General features: G+C 35.9%; 1 protein-coding gene across 1 annotated transcript in view; it reads left to right on the top strand.

Annotated features, from left to right (window-relative positions):
- The window catches only part of CCDC93 (coiled-coil domain containing 93), a 51233-nt gene that overhangs the window by 10975 nt on the left and 21435 nt on the right, over nt 1-18823 (top strand). The window contains exons 5-12 of the mRNA XM_061349596.1: nt 1423-1521; nt 2868-2924; nt 7969-8069; nt 10651-10690; nt 12100-12192; nt 12668-12718; nt 13734-13820; nt 18402-18518. Coding sequence (XP_061205580.1) covers nt 1423-1521; nt 2868-2924; nt 7969-8069; nt 10651-10690; nt 12100-12192; nt 12668-12718; nt 13734-13820; nt 18402-18518 — 645 coding nt within the window. The remainder of the gene's footprint in view (nt 1-1422; nt 1522-2867; nt 2925-7968; nt 8070-10650; nt 10691-12099; nt 12193-12667; nt 12719-13733; nt 13821-18401; nt 18519-18823) is intronic.

The raw sequence follows: 18823 nt of genomic DNA, 5'->3' as shown, positions 1-18823 counted from the left end.
CCTCAAGCATTCTGTGACTGTGAACCTGTATGCATGTAGACACATCTTTTATATGTGCTGTAAATAAAAGGCTTCCTAGTACTGAGAGATTCCTTATTTATTCAGTATGGCCTGCTCAGTAGGACTATAAGATCAATAGCTTTTAAAGTACAGTAGAGTTTTGAGGGTTTTTGAATGTAGAAGAAGATGTATGTTGTGCAGACTGGTACAACTGAACTCCTGGTCTGGTTAGTTGTGAGGTATGCTGGCTATTCCATGGTATAGATGAAAAGAAAAAGCCAGAAAATTAATGTTCCTTTGTTTCATGAACTACTGTGTATTTTTCTATATTACGTATTACTCTGTATTTTCATACTTACATTATTTTGTTATATTAACATTATTAATGTTTAACAAGTAATAATACTATTGCTAATATAACTACTTAGTGTGAAGAAATGTACTTTTTAAAAACATACTTTTAGCTTAAGTAGTAGATGTCTTCTGCTAGAATGTAAATTTCATGCAAGTCAGATTTTTGGGAGGGCACTTCAGGTTTTGGGTTTTTTTGAGGGTACATCTTGTGGGTTTTTTCCTTTCTTAAAGATGCAGGCTAAAAGAATAATGTTTGAAGTGGCCCACATCCATTTCTATTCCACAGGCACTCTTCATTTTTCTTTTTTGGAATGAATTTATTGAAGATACAAATACTTGGATTACAGTAATTCATTTGGCAAAATTCCAGTGAATTTTGGTTATGCTTGAGAAGATTTCATATGTTTTTGCTTATAAATGAATTTGTCAACTAAGAATTCCTAATAGCTGAAATTCACAATAGAATTTTCTTCCCATACTTACTAGAACAAAAATAACAATGCAAAAGCAATTCAGTATATGAGAAGTTACTGTGCAAGCTAAAAAAAGGGAAATCACGCAACAAAGTAAGATTTTGTAATACACTATTTACAAATAACATTTAGAAAAGTGGTTTCTGGGGGCGATACCCAGCTTTGCTCTAATGAGTTTAGAAGGGAAGGCAGTTCTTCTTTAGACTATTGAATCCCACTGTGGTGTGAATAGTATGGCTCATTGAGGTTTGTCTGGTTTGCTATTGTTCAGCAAAATGAAGGGTATTTCGAGTTTTAAATGTAAAACTGGTTATAAGAGAAAATGTGGTTTCTTAGCTTATGCTTTATCTGATTGCTCTACTGAGCTTTTAGTACATAGAAGAGCAAATATGAAGTTTATGGAATAGCTAATACTGAAGCACTCTGTTAGAAGTAGGTCTCTGAATTACCATGTTTACAAATAAATGTTTGTGTGCTTAAAATGTGCCTTTAGCTTTTATCATACAAAAAAGTTAAAACCAATTATGGAGTAGTTTGATGTTTGCTGCTGTTAATTCACCCCCTTTCAATTGATACAAACTTTCTTTTTTTCCAGTGGCTGGTAAAACGTGCAATAGAAACAAGGGAAGAAATGGGAGATTATATCCGTTCTTACTCAATATCACAGTTCCAAAAAACTCATAGACTACCCGAGGTAAGATTAAACCAGTTCTTGTTTCTGTTATGTCAGATGCTTAGGTGCAGTACCAGCTTCACAGCTCTGACACCAGGCCAGTATACCAGATCTGCCTTTGCTGTTGTTTTCATAATCAGTCCTAGAGGAATCCATGTACAAATTCAAAATGTTCTGAGAAGAGTTCATGGATACTGGTTAACTTTGGTTTATAGTTGCCTTAGTTTTTCTGCAACATTTGGTACTTTTCTGTCAGTCTGACATGCCAGGTAGGCTGCTTCTGGAGTAGATATAGAGCTCTGTGCAGTATATACAGCCTGTGTGACTGGAGTTATGTTGCCTGAAATGTGTTTGAAAACACCTGGCATGCTGTGAAGAAGCTGATCAAGCTAAATGAGAATTGGCATGTTTTCAGTTCTCCAACTTAGGTTTTGTTTTAGACTGTTCAAAGTCAGCTCCTTTCTCCCTGTATCCAAACCCTAACATTTGTTCTTGAAAACTATATTCCTAAAAATCTTCATTCAAAAACTGAATTTGGGGGAAGACAGAGAGGACAGGTTTAGGTTAAAAGGAAATACATTTGTTTCTGTAAAATATAATTGCCAGAGGAGTGATAGGTAGAGTTTTATCTAAAAGTGTAGTGGTAAGAGTAATTTTACACAATTGGTGATAATAGCATTCCTTCTAATAGTCAGATGCTACCTGTTTTGAAATTACATGCTTAGCACAGTGTTGTGATCCTCTCTTCTTATTATTCTGCAGTAATGATACAAAGTTTCCTTGGTGTAGGAGAAGGGCTAGAATGAGCTTGGGTTTGTGCCTTTAGTGCAAAGTCACCAGTTCTGTTCATGCATATCCCAGGGCAATTCCATATTTAAAACCAAGTTTTGTTTCTAGTTCAGTAACAGCATTAAAGGTAGATGTACCTCGTATTGGGAAAGACAGCTGGATTTTATTAGCTTTGGGGGTTTAGATAATATTGTTTAGTTCTTTTTATTGTTTTTAATGCTTAGAAACTGAAATAAGAGTAGGGGAATTTTTTCTTTTCCAATTAAGGCCAGCCTAAGTTCATTTCTTCACAGTGTAGGAATCATTTGAGACCCTGGTAGTGGGCTGGCGTTGCATTTGTGTCAGGTACTTTATAAGCAGAGAGCAGAAAGACTGTATTTCTGGATACAGTTTTAAACATCTACCACCCATCTGATGAGGGAAGTAAGTAAATTTCTGTGTTAGAGGAAACCACTAACATTTCACCAGATAATTTGTTTAGAAGCTATTTGGCAATTTAGTTTGCTAGACTCATTACAGTATCTGAGATTTAGTCTCCGTTCCTGGTATTTTTAATCACCTTCATTAATGTCTTGCAGGATGATGATTTTATGCAAAGAAAAGAGAAGGCTATCAAAGCTGTCACTGATATATTTGTAAGTATTTTAGATTTTTATAATCGATAAACTAATGGGTTTGGTTAAGAAATGGTGGTGGTAAATTCTTTTTAATGCAGTGAGTCCTGGGTTTTCTCCTGAGGATGCCCCCAGTTAAGTTACATGTCAAGCTTCATATTTAAATCAGGTCTCAAATACCAGCATATCAGAAAACCTTTTAAGTGTGCACTGTATGAATATATAATCTGTATCAACAGTCTGCAGAGAGAATGTGGAATTCCATGCACTCAAACAAAAGTCACAAAGTGGCTTATAAGATGTTAAACCCTCAGCAGACTCTTCTGAAGCTATCAGCAGTTGGACTGTTTGTCTTTAACAAAATAGCAATGATCTCAGTTAAAATGTCTGCATTTCAGCACTTGTTGTTTTTACTCCTTGTAATTAGTAGTGGAAATACCCTACTTTGACAATACTTTCTTCAAGTAGCACATGTTGGTTGGGAAATGTGGTGTCACCTCGTGTGATTCCCTAATCTGTGGGAAATGTTCCACCTCTTCAGATGCATTTCTTCTAAATCTTGAATAAACGTTTTATATTTTTTTGGAAGCTTGTTCATGAACACTGCAAGGAGTAACATTTAAAATATATGTACTGTATCACTGAGTTCAGATATGCAGGTAGCACTTGATAAATTCTAAGGCTATCATTTCAGAAGGTATGATCTTGGTATGTTTTGAACGGGATACTTCCAAGACTATTCAGTAGATAGGAAACCCCACTCTTCTGAGAAAATCAATGCCAGCAGTGTGCTGTTGTGCATGAGAAAGTCAGTGGTACCCTGGGCTGCATTAGGAACAGCATTGCCAGCAGGTCAAGTGAGGTAATCCTCAGTCTCTGCTCAGCCCTGGTGAGGCCTCGTCTGGAATATTGCATCTAGTTCTGGGCTCCCCAATACAGCAGAGGTAAGGAGTTCCTGGAGCAAGTCCAATGAGAAGCTACTAGAATGATTAAGGGTCTGGAGCATCTTTCATATGAGGAAAGGCTGAGGGAGCCAGGCCTGTTCAGCCCAGAGAAGAGAAGGGTCAGGGTGTACACATACTTACACACTTACAGTATATGTAAGTATCCTAAGGGAAAGTGTCAAGAGGATGAGGCCAGACTCTTCTTGGTGGTGCCAGACAATGGGACAAGAGACAGTGAATATATAATGAAAGTTGAGGTTCCACCTGAACTGTGAGGGTGATTTGAGTGTTGGAATAGGTTGCCCAGAAAGGTTGTGGGGTCTCCTTCCTTCCCTGGAGATACACAAGAGCTGTCTGGACATGATCCTGAGCAGTGTGCTCTAGGTGACCTGGCTTGATTCTGGAGGTTGGACTAGATGACCTCTGATGGTCCTTTCCAACTTCAACCACTATGTAGTTTTGTAACTTCAGGTAGCTCTAGCTAGACACCCTGCACTCTTCATCCATGGAATAGGTGTTAAGTGCCAATATAAGAAGTTGTATGATAGCTTACATAACAGACCAGACAAGTCATCTCACTCTTTTGTTATGTTTTGGAGGTAGCTGGTTTTTCATATTAATGACGTGAGTGCTGTTGAGCCTGATATGTAGTTAAATTACAGCGTATGTTTATAGAAAAAAAACATTGCTATGAAAGTCTCCAGGTGATGACCAATGCAAATCCCTTGTTAATCTGTGTAATTACTCTTGTTTTTAATTTTTCAATTAGTCTCTGAGTGTTGTTCCCCATGGTTTGGTTGGGTTTTCTAATTATTAGCAGATACTGAGTGAATCTTCTGCTCCAGCCAGCAATACTTGTCTTTCTAGTGAGATCTGTTTTACAAGTTAGCTTCCCTGTGAATGGCTATTATTGTTTTATTTGTGCACCTTTATAACCCTTTAAATTGAGAGAGAATGCAAATCCATGTAAGAAAGCAAATTCCAAATGTGTGTTGGATCAATTAGCACTTGAAATTCATTGAGCATCTGCTTATTTTCAACTTTCAGAATAATTGTCCTAATTTTTGAAGTGATTAAAATGCGTCCATTTTCTACCTGCATTGTCTTTAGCACCAAGGATTCTGTGTCCAAGTGGCTGATACCAGCCTTGTAACTGAAGAGATAAAGTGTTAACAATGCTGTTATGAGACATCAGTACCTAGAATTTTTGGTGTAACTTAAAAACATACAGAAGATACTTGATTAACACTGATGAAGGGATCCCTGCTTTATTAGTGCATTTATTTGTGAGAACTTGTCTGAAAAGAAGGAATGCAATCTGCTTTCAGTGTGCAGTTACCTAGTAAACATCAGGTCCATTCAAATGGCTTGTCTAAAGTCCCATGGTGCTTAGTTGGGTTTCCTTTACATATCTTTCAGCGTGTTTTCTGGAATTGCTTTTTAGTGCTTGAAGAGAATGACATGGCAACAGTGAAGCAGGTACATGTATGCCAAATCATGTGTTTCTTTGGTGGTTGAAGCTAGTGAATTGGTTTTCACTTACCCATTATATTAGGGCTGTTACTTTAAAATTTATAGGTCGTGGTCTTGGAGTGGATATGCATGTGTCTACTTCTGCAGCTAAGGGAATAGTTTCATTTTCAGGGTCCACTAATGAAACAGATAATGGAAATCGAGGAAAACAAGATACAATCTTAAAAGTTTGATAGTATTTTGTACCACTCGGCTACCCTGTCTAAATAACTGAATAGCTCTCCTGCCTTTCAGCATAATGGCTGCTCTCCTGAGTTTTGATCTATCTTCAGGGTTGATAAAGGTGTATTTATTCTGTCTTTTCCTCTGGATCACAGATCTCTAGTTTTTAGGTGCATTTTCATGGTAGATAAGTTTTGTAGTTTGTTGTTTTGACATCATTACTTGGGATATTGCTAGACAAACACATCTTTCTTAAACATGAGCTCTGTCAGAATTATATCTGCTATTGTTATAACTACAGCTGGCACCTGACTTGTTAATGGCAGATTAGTTAATGAGATCTCTTTAAGGCATTAAGGCATGAGTGCAGTCTAGGAGAACATACAGAGTGAATTGTCACGGGAGAAGATGCAAAGCTTGCCAATCTATCCATAGGAACTGGAAAAAGGTGGCAGCTATTAGATGAAGGCCCTGTTGCGGGTCACTTTTCTATTATGCATTGGAATCAAAAGAGAAATCCACTTTCCTAAAGGAGGACCACCAAGTTTGAAAGATCACTCTGTTGCCTGAATTCATTATTATAACTGGTCTAAGGGCCTGTCCTCCTCAAGGGGACAATACAGTGAGATTTATGGTTATGCTCAGGCTGAAAGGTTAGAAAAGGGATTATTAAATATTAGTAATGGCTATTGGAAAAGGAACTATAACTACTGAAAGGTGACTGACTAGTGGATTGAGATTATTTTGCAGTGGCCTTGTTCAACAACTCAGTTATCTGATGCCAAGACTAATGTGTGGTATGATGTCTACACTTTGTATAGTACAGATATAATACAGAATGTCATTGTAAAAGTTATAATTATTTTTATAACTTAAATTGCTTTTTTGTAGGTGTGAAAGTACATTAAGTGTGAGATTCTTGATCATAGAACGTTTTTTTCATTTGACAGTCAAAAATGTAGCAAGATTTAGTACCTGGAAACAAAGATGACAGAAATTGAGATGGAAAATAAAGTAAAAATTGCAAATGCTAACTGACAAATTCAGGAGACACTTGCCAAGGAATACTGTCTATTTTCACTTATTACTTTGGGATTACATGCCTTTGAAAAGATTGAAAGCTATTTTGGCAGTGTTATAGTGTAGGAATTGCTTGTTGAAAATAATAGTTCATGTTTGTACAAAAAGTCAGTTCAAGCAAAAAATCTTTTCTATTTTCTTTTGAAATCTTTGCAGTTTCTTGCATTGAACCTTTTGTGTTGTGTGAATATAATTTTCTGAATTTAAATGTATATGTGGAAAGACCAAACTTTAATTTCAGTTTTGGCTTTTGTAATGTATTTCTCCTAAGCATTCTGGCCCTCAAAGTGTTCATATATTTAAATTAATGTATTTAAAACAGATGAATTTAAAAATATATGTAATATAAATTTGAAAATATATTTAAGCATATTTTAAGTTAACCTATTCAAAATTCATATATTTGAAATATATTAATACGGAACAGACCAGAAGAGAGGGTCGTATTCCTTTTTGACACTGATTATGTGATGCCGGTGATGAAGTTTTCCTCTGCTGTGCTAAGGGCTAGGATTTCCTTTAGCTTTGGGTTTTTTGTGCCTGGGTTAGAATAATTTCTCTAATGTTGTTCTACATATACAGACTTTTTATAGTGACACAGTTGATCTAAATGGAAGATAACTATCTGTAAAAAGGTACTTTAATATAGACTGTATTTACAATGCTGTAGCAGTTGTATCTGTGGGATAATGGTGTTTCCCATTTTGTTTTTAAATTAGAAGTAGCTCTATCAGCACAAAATAATGCTTGTGAACCCTTGTTATATTTGATGGGTTGTTGTCCAGCTATAGGGTCACTTTGGGATACCATGATATCAAATTATTTTAATATCAAATGTCTTAAGATATTTTGTTCTTAAATTGCAATTATATCTATTTTAATTCCATCGTAACCTGTGATCATCGAGTAAGTAATAATTACAGAAAGTAATTGCATTTAGTTATCTAATCAGAGATTACAAATCAGTATTAGCTTGTAAAGGAGGTAGCATTTCTAGACACTGCCATTATCAGCTAAATCATAGATATTGAATAGATATTGATTATGTTATTTTTCACTTCTTTTTTTCAAACATGGTGGAGGAGATGGTTGAAGAAATCATGTTTGTTGCTAAATACCCATTCGTAATTTTTTTAAAACCTGGAAAGACATGTCCTGTAGCAAATTGTTTAGAAGTAAATTCAGTGAGATTTTTATCATGTAATTCCAAAAAGAGAAAGATGTGTTTATTTGGGTAAGTATATGGAGCTGGAAGGCAAGCAGTGGTATATATGTCACTCTAGATGACAATTCATTTATTTCAGAAAAGTCTTTTACCAGCTTTGAATTCATTCACTGTCTTTCAGGAGGTTTACAAACCCCAGAGAAAATACAAACGTCAGAAGGGAGCTGAAGAACTGCTAGATGAAGAATCAAAGGTTCATGCTACACTTCTGGAATATGGCAGGTGAAAGGCTTCATTTAATTGTTCGTGGGGTTTGTATTGTGTGTATTTAGAAGCATTCTGTATAAAATTTGCATTGTGGTTTTTGGGTTGTTTGGGTTGGGTTTTTTCCCTACTACTTGAGAATGAAACTGTTTCAGACTTCTCTTGGTTTTAGATTTTGTTTGCTTACCTTATAAATTCTCTGGGGACTGGACAGTCCTTATATGTGCACTATTTAATAGTGGGAGCCCAAGTTCTGATTTTATGCTTAGATTTTTTTATTTAACATACTTGTTCTTTGCTTCATAAAAGTACTTTAAATTCATGATGCTTCTGTCAATCAATGTTGCCTCTTTGTAAGCAATCCCAGAAAGCAGGGAAAAAAATCAAATGAGTCTTGCTATTTTTCTACTGCTAGTAGAGTTAGGCTTGATTTACATCATCCATTTTAGAGTCAGATTCCTTCCTCCCCAGTGAAAATGGAATTTGTAATTTGGTGATAGTGTCAGGGATTATTCTACTTGGCATGTGAATTTCTTTCCTGACTCTTCAGCAGAAAACATGCCTTCTGAAATATCTAGATTTAGATCAGGTCATTGCTGCCTCTGAAGTGCTCACCATAGGAATCCAAAGAGCTGGTATGGAAAAACAAAGTACTGGTGTATTCCCAGTCTGTTTATTTATAATTCTTGTACTGTTTAATGTCATTACTCCATATTGGTGTCAACAGACATCTCCCAAAAAAAAGAATATAAACCAGTTTATGACCTTATGACCTGTAAGGGAATTCATGTGTATGATTTTTCTAGAGTAATTTTAGGGTTTGTTTTGTTTTGGAGTTTTTTGGTGGTTTTTTTTTGGGGGGGGGGGGTGGTTTAAAGGCAAAACTTGAAGTCACTATGTAGCTTGAAAATATAAATAAATGAAAGATTTTTTTTTTTAATAGATTATTACTATTGTTTTAGCTTTAGGTACTGTGGAACAGTTGAGACCCAAGTAAAACTGGTTTTGCTGGGAAAAAATGATAAGTCTTTAATATAAAAAACAATGAAAATGGATGATGGAGAGTTGAAGCACAGAGAGAAGAAATAAGAACAGAAAAGTAGGAGGCATTGAAAATACAAAGGGACAGCTCTTCTGTTGTATTGTGTGCATCATTACACACACATGAGAAGTCGCTTGGGATTAATGAGATGACCAAGAAATTGTGAGCTTTGTGGAAGGAAAATACCTCTCGGAGTCAATATTTGTGGAGGTGACCTTGACAGTATATCGGAGCCCTAGCAGAAAAACAAAGGGAGAAGAGGTGTTTGATGTTGGAAGGACATTTATTTAAATTCGTGATAGAAAGGACAGGGCTTATTGAAAGACCATACAATTATCTATTTGATATAAAGAGCTTAACATTAATTGGTTGGAAGTGGAAGAAAATGATTGCTGGATTTATATGTGTTCTGGTATTGATTTCTTAATGAATTTTCAAAGCATAAAACTCATGATCAGAAAACTTTTTTGTATGGTGCAAAAATAAAGACTATCTAAGAAAACCACAGTAGTGAGATACATAAATATCTGCTTCACATGTTTTGGTAGAGAAGGAAACTCTTCGGGAAGGTGATAGTATGTCTACTGTGAACCCTAGTATCAAGAGTACGACTCCAAGATTACTCCCAGAAATCTGTGGTGGCAGTGGGGATTACTGTCCACTTTTCAACACTGTTAGAGAAACAAGAATGCTGCTGAAAAAGGCAAATCCTAAATGTTAGATTTAGGAATAGAGTTGAAAATTTTTAGAATTAAAATGGCTGAAGTGAACCTTTCATTAGTTTACTGCATGTAGACTGCAGTCACAGAAAATCATGAGGAGAGGATTTTTTTTTTCTCCTACAAACTGCCTCTTGGTTATCATACATATGGCTCCTGCTTCTGCAGTAGTTAAGGAACTGGACAAATAAGAGTGACAGTTGTAGCTGTAAGTTAGTCAGGAGCATCACTTTTATTTTCACATCTATGTTGATGATGGCTGTAGTGCTTCGTAATGCCAAAGATGATTGCTCATATCTAAAATTTCTTTCTACCTGTTTTTTTCTTTAAGGTAATATTTCTAAAATAACAGCATAGCTCAAATGATAATTTCATTTTCTCCCTCAAAAAAAAACAAACAACAAGCTAACAGATGTAAAGAAGTCTATTTGAATATGTATTTAAAGCTCTGAATGCCATGCTTCAGAAAGAAATTGTGAATTCATCAGAGCGCACAAACATGAATGCTTAGAGGAGTAGAGGTTGTATTGACAATTTCCTGAGGCCTTTCCAGTATTCAGTTGTATATAGCTAATAATAGCTCAGGAATAACTTCCAAGTGGAAAGAGAACATTTTTTCCTTTCATGAGCATTATAAGAAAACATGAAATGTCTAGATTTGGAAATCATAATGGAAAGAGTAGATGGAGCTGAAATTATTCTTCAAATATGCTGCAGTACCTGCTTATTTAGTTTATTTGAAGCATTCCAAAACTAACCTGAATTTGGCTGTTGGTGCATTTCTTACATTGAAAATTGAAGAAAAACAATGTCTTTCATTTTGTTATTGTTCTTTTAGGAGATACGGATTTAGCAGACAAGCAGGAAAAACAGAGCAGGTAAAAAAATACACAATTTTTAAATACTCAAATTGTGGGAAGAATTGCATTGTTTTTGCTGAAGTGTTGGTTACTGTAAGATCTTAAAGGTATACGACAATAACCAGCTGCAGCTTCTATTATTACCATCTCTTAAAAATCGTAAAACTGGAGCTAAAAATCTGCATGCCATGAAAGATGCAATTTACCCTCCTTTTTGAAAAGGTTTCTTTTGTTTGTAATTAGACATTGCATTTTGCAAACTTTTTTTTTTTTTTTTTGGAAGGAAGGGAGCTTAGGTGTTTTGATTTTGGTTTTTAATGTGAGGTAATGACATATCCTGTCTGTTTAATGAGTAACTTTTAGCTAAAGGTTAAAAGGTGGTGGTTTGTTTTGTTTTTTTTTTTAACTAAAGGTTAAAAGGTTTGTGGTGTTGTTTTGTTTTTTTTCAAAGAACCATTCGGCTTGGTAAGAAGTTTTGTAGGCATTTATTACGTAACATGTTATTTAATGTGATAGAGAAACATGGTCGCATGTCATAAATAAGTCATAGTGCCTCTTGAAAAGTAGCATCCTTGCTGTGCTTTTGGTGATTATGGAATCATAAAATGTCCTTGTCAGAGTATTTGCAGTTTTATTATTTCAGTGCAGATACTATTTTAGCTACAAATTTTTATTACAGAGAGAGTGAAGAAAGACAGTAAGTGTGTGGTGGACCCAGCAGTACATTTTGTATATTGACATTGCACTTCTTTGTTATCTCAATAGTCCACAGACAAATCTAGCAGTTAAATTTTAGAAATCGAGATGTTTTTCCAATCTAGGCATACCTTTTCCTCCTCAAAGTAATTGCCAGACTGCAGTCACGTAGAGTTAATAGTAGATTTTTTAATAGAGTTAATATTTTTTATTAGACAGCCATCATGCTTGCTGTGTAAATTAAATCTCCGGTAAGGCAGAAGTGGGAGGTTACTCAGGTTGGTGGTGCACTAGAGCGACCTAGAAATTTGTCTGTCACCACTTCTTATTAGTCTTTTCCCTGAACTAGGCAATTTAACACTTGACGTTGTCTGATTGTGATATTGTTAGAAAATAATGTTTTATGAAAAATACCCAACCACTTTCTCCTACATTTTGGGGTAGGTAATTGTCTTCTGAGGTTGGTTGCTCTCAGAAGGCTGTGTAATAAAGGATCATTGCCCCAGATGGGTCCAGATTAAGCTAGATACCCATCTTGAACGGCTGGAATTCTTGTGAAATCAAGGAGGGGGTTACATTTCAGTTAGCATGAATTGGAGTGTAAGGATGTTCCAGCTGAAACGTATTAATAAAAACAGAACAGCTGTGTTGCAGATTTCTTCTTGCTGTCCTCCTTAATACTTTAGAATACTACAACTAGATATAATATTTTCTTAATTCTCCATTAAAAGGCTGAAGATAAAAAAACTGCGGTACTCCCAGGGCTTGCAGCAGCAGGAAAAGCTGAGCCTTGTGATGAAGATGACCTTCAAGCTGCTGAAGAGGTGTGCCACATCGATAGCAGGCATTGATGTTACTAGTGTGGGGGGAGGGCATCAGCTATCACTGCACAGTCCTTCTTTGAAAGAGGGAAAATCTCTAAGCTTTGCTCAAGAGAGAATTCTGACTCACAGGAGAATATGGGACCTGAAATTGATGCAAAGCATTAAATGTTTGTTGATGCTTAATACCAAACCCAATGCCTTTGCATTAAAATCAGAGTGGTTTTAAAAGGCCAGGTTTTAGTTGACAGTGGGAGCTGAATTTTCTGAACCTTTACTACTATAACAAATTTTCCTTAAATTTGGTGACTTCAGCCACCTCTTCGTTAACTTTTGTAGACTTACTCTGCTATTACATGCAATAAAATATGCATATTATATGATACTAATTGTATGTGTGTGTCCTTGCCACTAAGCAGAAGCAAGTTAAATGACAAAAGATAAATTATCACATGTAATCCCTCCTATTTTGCCCTAGCTTCGCATTAAAACTTTGATGACCGGAATGGCTGCAATGGCAACAGAAGAGGTAAACTGCACTTAAAACTGATAAAGCTTTGTTTACATTATACTTGATCATGCCAATTATTCCTAAAATTGGGTTAATTATGAGTCTGAAATCTTGGAATGACAGTGTTTAAATTATCATGAAGGGAGTGCATGAAAAGATGGTTGAATTAGGACGACAGTAATTTTTATGAGTCTGGTGACATAATCTTTTGCCTTGAAATAATGAAAGCAGTATAAATAAGTGCCTCTTTAAAATGGCTTCTGCAAGGGGAATTTCAGGGGAAAGACATTGCTTTGCAACTACCCAAGATGCAGTGTGATCTTACTTTATTTATCATGTGAAGGTAACCACAGGAGTAATCGTTTTACTGGGAAGAGTGAAGGAAAATTGTTTTCATTTCCAGTTGTTTTTCAGAGTAACTGGTAAATATTTACAAACACCACGATTAGTCTGAAACATTGAAAATACTGTATATGTATCTTCCTTTCTTAATTGGTTGTAGTTAATGATATAATGGAACCTGCCTGAGAGGACTAGGAAGAAATTCAGTTGTGCAACATTGTTTCTGTTTATGCTGAAGTCACAGGAGCAAAGGTGGTAATTAGCCAGTCTCAAAGTTGATGACGTGCTTTCTACTGAAATCCACTGTAGAATTCAGTTTTGCTTGAAGATTGTTTTTGTACATGCATCCAATTTGAAAGGTGCATTCTTTCACACATCTTTATTGTTATAGTTCAGCTCCAAATGTGGTCTAATACTGAGTTTTATTACTGCACATGAAAAATTCAGTATACAGAATAGAATTAGGTAGGTTTTTGAAAATCTGAATTCATGTTTGTTAAAAGGTTGTAAATGGGAAATTTCCATCAGTGAAGTTTTTCGGGGGTGGAATGTTTCACGGTCTTTTATGGCTAGAGATTATTACCCAGTGTGAAGGTTATGTACATTTCTGTTGAAATTGGAGCTTGGGGAATTTGCCATGTAAAAAGCAGAAGCAGCTGCAAAATTCCACGTTTTCTTGACACGATTGCAGGGCAAATTGACAGCAAGCACAGTTGGCCAGATTGTTGGACTCCAGTCAGATGAGATCAAGCAAATAGTGTCAGAATATGCTGAAAAGGTAAGTGTGTTATTTGCTTGTATTTGGCTTACTAAGTTGTGTTTGATAGCTTGTTAATTTAGGCCTTAAGTTTTGAACTTAATTTTCATGATTGTTTTGAAACAGCACTGTTTCATATATGCTGTAGATAGTACAGTCAGGATTCAGGAAAGTATTTCAATGAGATTTAAACATTCACAAGCTTTTAGTGTGTTAGTAGCTGTTCCTGGATTGTGTTCGATTTTAAGCGCCTGATTAAATGTTTTAATGAGTAAAGAAGGGCCTGGGTTGATACCTGTTCAAATAAGAGACCTACACTCTTAATGCATTTTAGAGTGTTCAGTGTTAAGCATAGAAGTTCTGTAGTCCTGCTCAGAGAAAAATCTAGGCCTCCTCCACGCAGATTTTCAGACTCTGGGCTCTTGCGTGTTCTGGGCTCCAATTCTCTGTCATGCCCTGGGTCTCTAGTTCTGAATTTAGTATTAAAACCAGAGTTTTGTTGCTTTTAGAATCCAAGACAATTAAATGGGCCTATTGGCTCCATTTATTGTGTTCAACTGTGATTGTTTTTACTGTAATTTGAAGAGAAAATCTTGCTCTTCAAGCAATACATACATCACTGCCAGATATGAGTTATAGGTTGCTCGTATTCATCCAATAGTCTTCTCATATTTCTTTTTTTTTGTTGACACATGAGGTATGGAGCTTTCCCATTTGGGAGATAAACCCTATAACTCAGTGTAGTCTATCGCAAATTCTTGGCCTTTCTTTATTAAAAGGGAATTGAAGAACAGAAGCACAATGGTCATATTTCAGTGTTATTTCTTCTGTTCCGAGAGAAGGCAGCAGGATCTTGACTATTGTAGAAGAATGATTAATACTCTGGAAAATGAGAACTGATTCACGTCAAACCAAAAATGGTTTGCTTTTCAGATCTATTAGATGTGGCCAACATAAAAAATTCTGTGTGCATGCATACACCTGGAAAAAAGAGTTAAGGATGTTACCAGTTTATTAAAGCATCAGCAGTGTTTGGATATATAGAGTTGCAATAGTTTTAATCCCTTGTAACTATACATAGTCTGAAGAACACAGTGCTTATTTGTCTGCCAGAGTTTTTGTAATTTCCCAGTGAAGATAGCTGGCAAAGAAAATTCTAGATCTGATGTTGCCATGTGCCAAGACCTTCCTTACAAGGTGGTACCTTTTCAGAAGGTCAGTGCATACAGTTTTCTGCATTTGTCTTTTCTTGTGCTGCTGTGTTAACTTGCTGGGTAAACTGGGAAGATTTTGGTTGTACCTAACTTCCTGAAAATACTGGGAGAAAATTAACATGGCTTTTATCTGTCTATTCATCACCAGCTTTCTAAGGCCAGTTATTCAAAATAGTTTTGATTTTACTGTTTTAGAAAATGTACAAGTATAGTCATATATAACAGGTGGTTTTGCTAGGAGTAGAAAAGGAGGAAAAGTAAAATGAGGGAATGCTAAAACTGAAGAAGTGCTGTCTCAAAATTACCCCCTTCAAAAATTCCTGAAGAAGGATCCTCTTCAACAGTTTTAAATGTAGTGTGTGAGTTGCTTCTATATTAGAAAGTTGACTCAGAATATTTTTGGGCTTCTAGAATCCTACATTGGAGAATAATGTGCACCCTGTACAGCTAGTTGAAGGAGCATACAATAAGCATTTCAATCATTTAATATGTTTAGGGGTTGTCTTTCAAGGAAAATACTAAATTGGATATTTTTATATTTCTTTAGTTTGAGGAAACCCTCAATGATAAAGTGAGATGCGGAGGATTCCTGAGCCTCTAGAAAGGGGCAAGGAAAGGTGTCAGCAAATTACATTGAAATGACTGGAAAGATTTACATGGAACTTTACTGAAAACAGATATGAGATGTTCCAAGGCTGGAGACCGCTTTTTTTCCCAGTGGGCTTCAGACAGTGAACTTCCAATTGAGACAGTTATGATGGAGTTAGAGACAGACCTAAACCTCTGAAATCTATTTGCTAGTAGGAGATGGTGGAACATGAAGAGATAAACAAAATTATTTACAGCTACAAAGTTTGTGGTTTTGTACAGATACTCTTTCATTGGTTTTCAGTTGTATTTTGGTTGTAAGAATGTGAAGTTCTGTAATGATTGAATTCTCTTTCTTTAATTATCAGAAAGTTTATAGCACTAATGTGTGTGAGAGAATCTCATTACAAAGAATAACATTAATTGCATGTATTTCCTTCCACCTTCCCATTTAAAACTTTTATGTGTGAACAGTGGGAGGCAGGATTTTTAAGTCTAGAATTAGCCATTTATTTTAGCTAGCAGTTTTTGAGCTGACATAGATAAGTTATCTTCATGCATAATTAATACGGTGTTTTAACTTAACAATAATATCCTCATTTCCCATGACGGGATTAGTCTTGTTTATTTGAATGGGCTATATCTTTTTAGGGCAACTGAGCAGTTGCAGGGAATGCAGAAGAATGCAGAAGCGAGTCTACGCCTGCTGGTGGTGGGGATAGTGTGTGCTAACAAAGTTGAAGGATGTATCCATGTATCCCTTTTTGTCACGTGTAATTTAAGTTCTTGTTTTGAGATAGAATATCAAATTAATAAACAGTCATACACTAGTGCTCAGCTATAGCTTTCCTACATTATGTTCAAAAGGCAACTGTTGTTTAAGTCTAGTAAGAGACCCAAGTAATAAGAGTATTGTCAAACGCAAAGTAGCTTCTATAATTTGTGTTTTCTTCCTTCTCTGCTGAAAGATGCATTTTTCTCCACAAACTGGAACCCAGTTCCTCAGTAACTTTAAAGCTCTAGTGTCACTGCAGAGCAGATTCTTAGCCCACTTTGACTGCATGAGGCTTAACCCTAGCTTTTTCATTTGCAGTCCATAAGGATTTTTTTTGCAGTAACCTCCTTATTACAGTGATGGTTATTTCCCATTTCAAGTAAGCTGTAACAGTCCGCTTCTTAAGACATGACCTTTTCTTTATACCAAACCTGTACTGTATGAATTTTAACTATTTTGCAAGGTCAGTCTGGGGCTGATTTAGCTGATGTTTCTTGCGCTTGCATTTCCAGTTTTCTTGATTTGCATTGTATGCATATTAGATAGGCAGAAAGTATGGTGAGCAGGATGGGGTCTGAGATTACATGACATGATGAGGGAATGTGATTTGGCTAAATAATGAGAGGAGTAAGTACATCTGAGTGTTTATTTGTTGAATAGTTCAGTGTTAACAGGTGCTGCTGAGAGGCATTTTTCCTTTCCTAACATATGTGAAGGAAGTTTGTGAATTGCTGGGTTAAGATGTCAGAATTAGTCTTTTCTTTCTGTGGATGTAAGAGTATAACAAATCATTAAGATGCTCCTCCATATGAATAACACAGAAAATGGAGATGAGGAAGACAGGTTTTGCCTCTTATTTTCGTTTAAAATTAAGCTGTTAAGGAAACATCTGCTTTGAGTGGATACCAGGAGCAAATATGAGTGAGGAGTATTTAATTCTTCTTGTACCATTTCTGCTGCTTATACATTGTAGTGCTTGTCAACATTTGGTAAATATTCAAAAAAGCACTTGGTATTGAAGTCTTTGCCAGACTCTGCGAATATTAGCACCTGAAGTACTTACAGATTAACCATTTTTCTAGCAAAATACTGGAAAATGGAGTAACTGTGAAAAAAAAAGTCTGGGTGCATGAAGCAAATTACCAAAACAAATGGATATATTTAAGTGAGGACTTCCAAAAGATACAAACAATGCTGAGTCAAATAATCACGTAGACATCTAGCTATCACCAATTTTTAATTATTATTTAATTACTGCCTACCACAAATACACAATTTCTATTATGAATGCTGTTCCTGGTAAAGAAGGTTTCTGGCAGCTTTCCTTTCTCAATTCAAAGAGAACAGGGTCCAGATGGTTGTCTTCATTACGTTTTATGAGACACTTTCTTGGCAATGCATGCTAGATTGAGTAGTTTTCAAAGGCTGGCGTCAACAGTACACACATGCACACCAAAAAAAATAAAAGAAACCACTTAGAGTGTTAAATGTATCTACCATGCTGAGTATTTAATTGTCATACAGCATAAAGATACATCCAAGCCAGTATTTCAAAATCTAAATATACAATTTTTCAAGTTCTAGATCTGCTGATTGGGTTATGGAGCAATATTCCCCATCTGATACAACGAGTTCAGTAAATAACACTGCGTAAGGAGGTTTTTTGACATATTGGTAATATTTTTCATTTAAGAACTGACTTTACCAGGCCAGGTTTAACTGTAATGCTCATGTGAAAAATGTATTTCTTCTAGTTTACTATAGTATTTCCCACCTCACTCAGGGCACCTGACTTTATTTTGAGCTTAATTTACCTGTCACCTTTGGGATATAATTCAGTTGTTCAGCCATTTCCTTACCTTGATGCGAGATAAAGTGGTAAGTCATTCTTTCTGTTGTATAGTGGGAAACAGCTCTTGGTAAGGAATATCACAGGTATGTCCCACTTTGGCATTTTCTGAGCTACTGAAGAAGCAAAGAGTAGTGGTGTGAGGTCCATCAGGCTGTTGTTATTGTTTGTTTTAGCAGTCTGAGCTTTCTGCTGAGGAGCGACCAGAAAGGCTTGGAGCTGCCCAACAACATAGAAGGAAGGTGGCATCTCTGAATAAGCAGATTTTGCAAAAAAACAAACTCCTGGAAGAGGTAGGTATTGTGTGTGTAATAAAGAAGAAAACATTAATAAATGTAGTTGGTCACAAAGTTTTTGCCATACAGAAAAGATTTGCAAGCTGTCTTCTGTACCATCAATTTGTCATGCTGAACATTCATTTCTGCACTTCTGAATGTCTTGCTTGCACATTTATTATGAAGACAGTGTGGCTGCGTTTACATTAGAGAATTGTATATAGCCCTGTTTGTGAGAAGAGGGCTAGCTAACCAAATCATGCTTTCGCTTTTTTGGGTTTTTTGGTTTTGTTTTTTTTCATACCTTGGAGAAAAACATAATA

This window comes from Neopsephotus bourkii, unplaced genomic scaffold (genome assembly GCF_033783945.1).
Source record: "Neopsephotus bourkii isolate Nb327-2 ecotype Australia unplaced genomic scaffold, CSIRO-AGI_Nbou_v1 NB_450, whole genome shotgun sequence".
Classification (NCBI taxonomy): domain Eukaryota; kingdom Metazoa; phylum Chordata; class Aves; order Psittaciformes; family Psittacidae; genus Neopsephotus; species Neopsephotus bourkii.
Note: the sequence above shows the minus strand (reverse complement) of the source record. Positions and strands in the feature narration are given on the sequence as shown.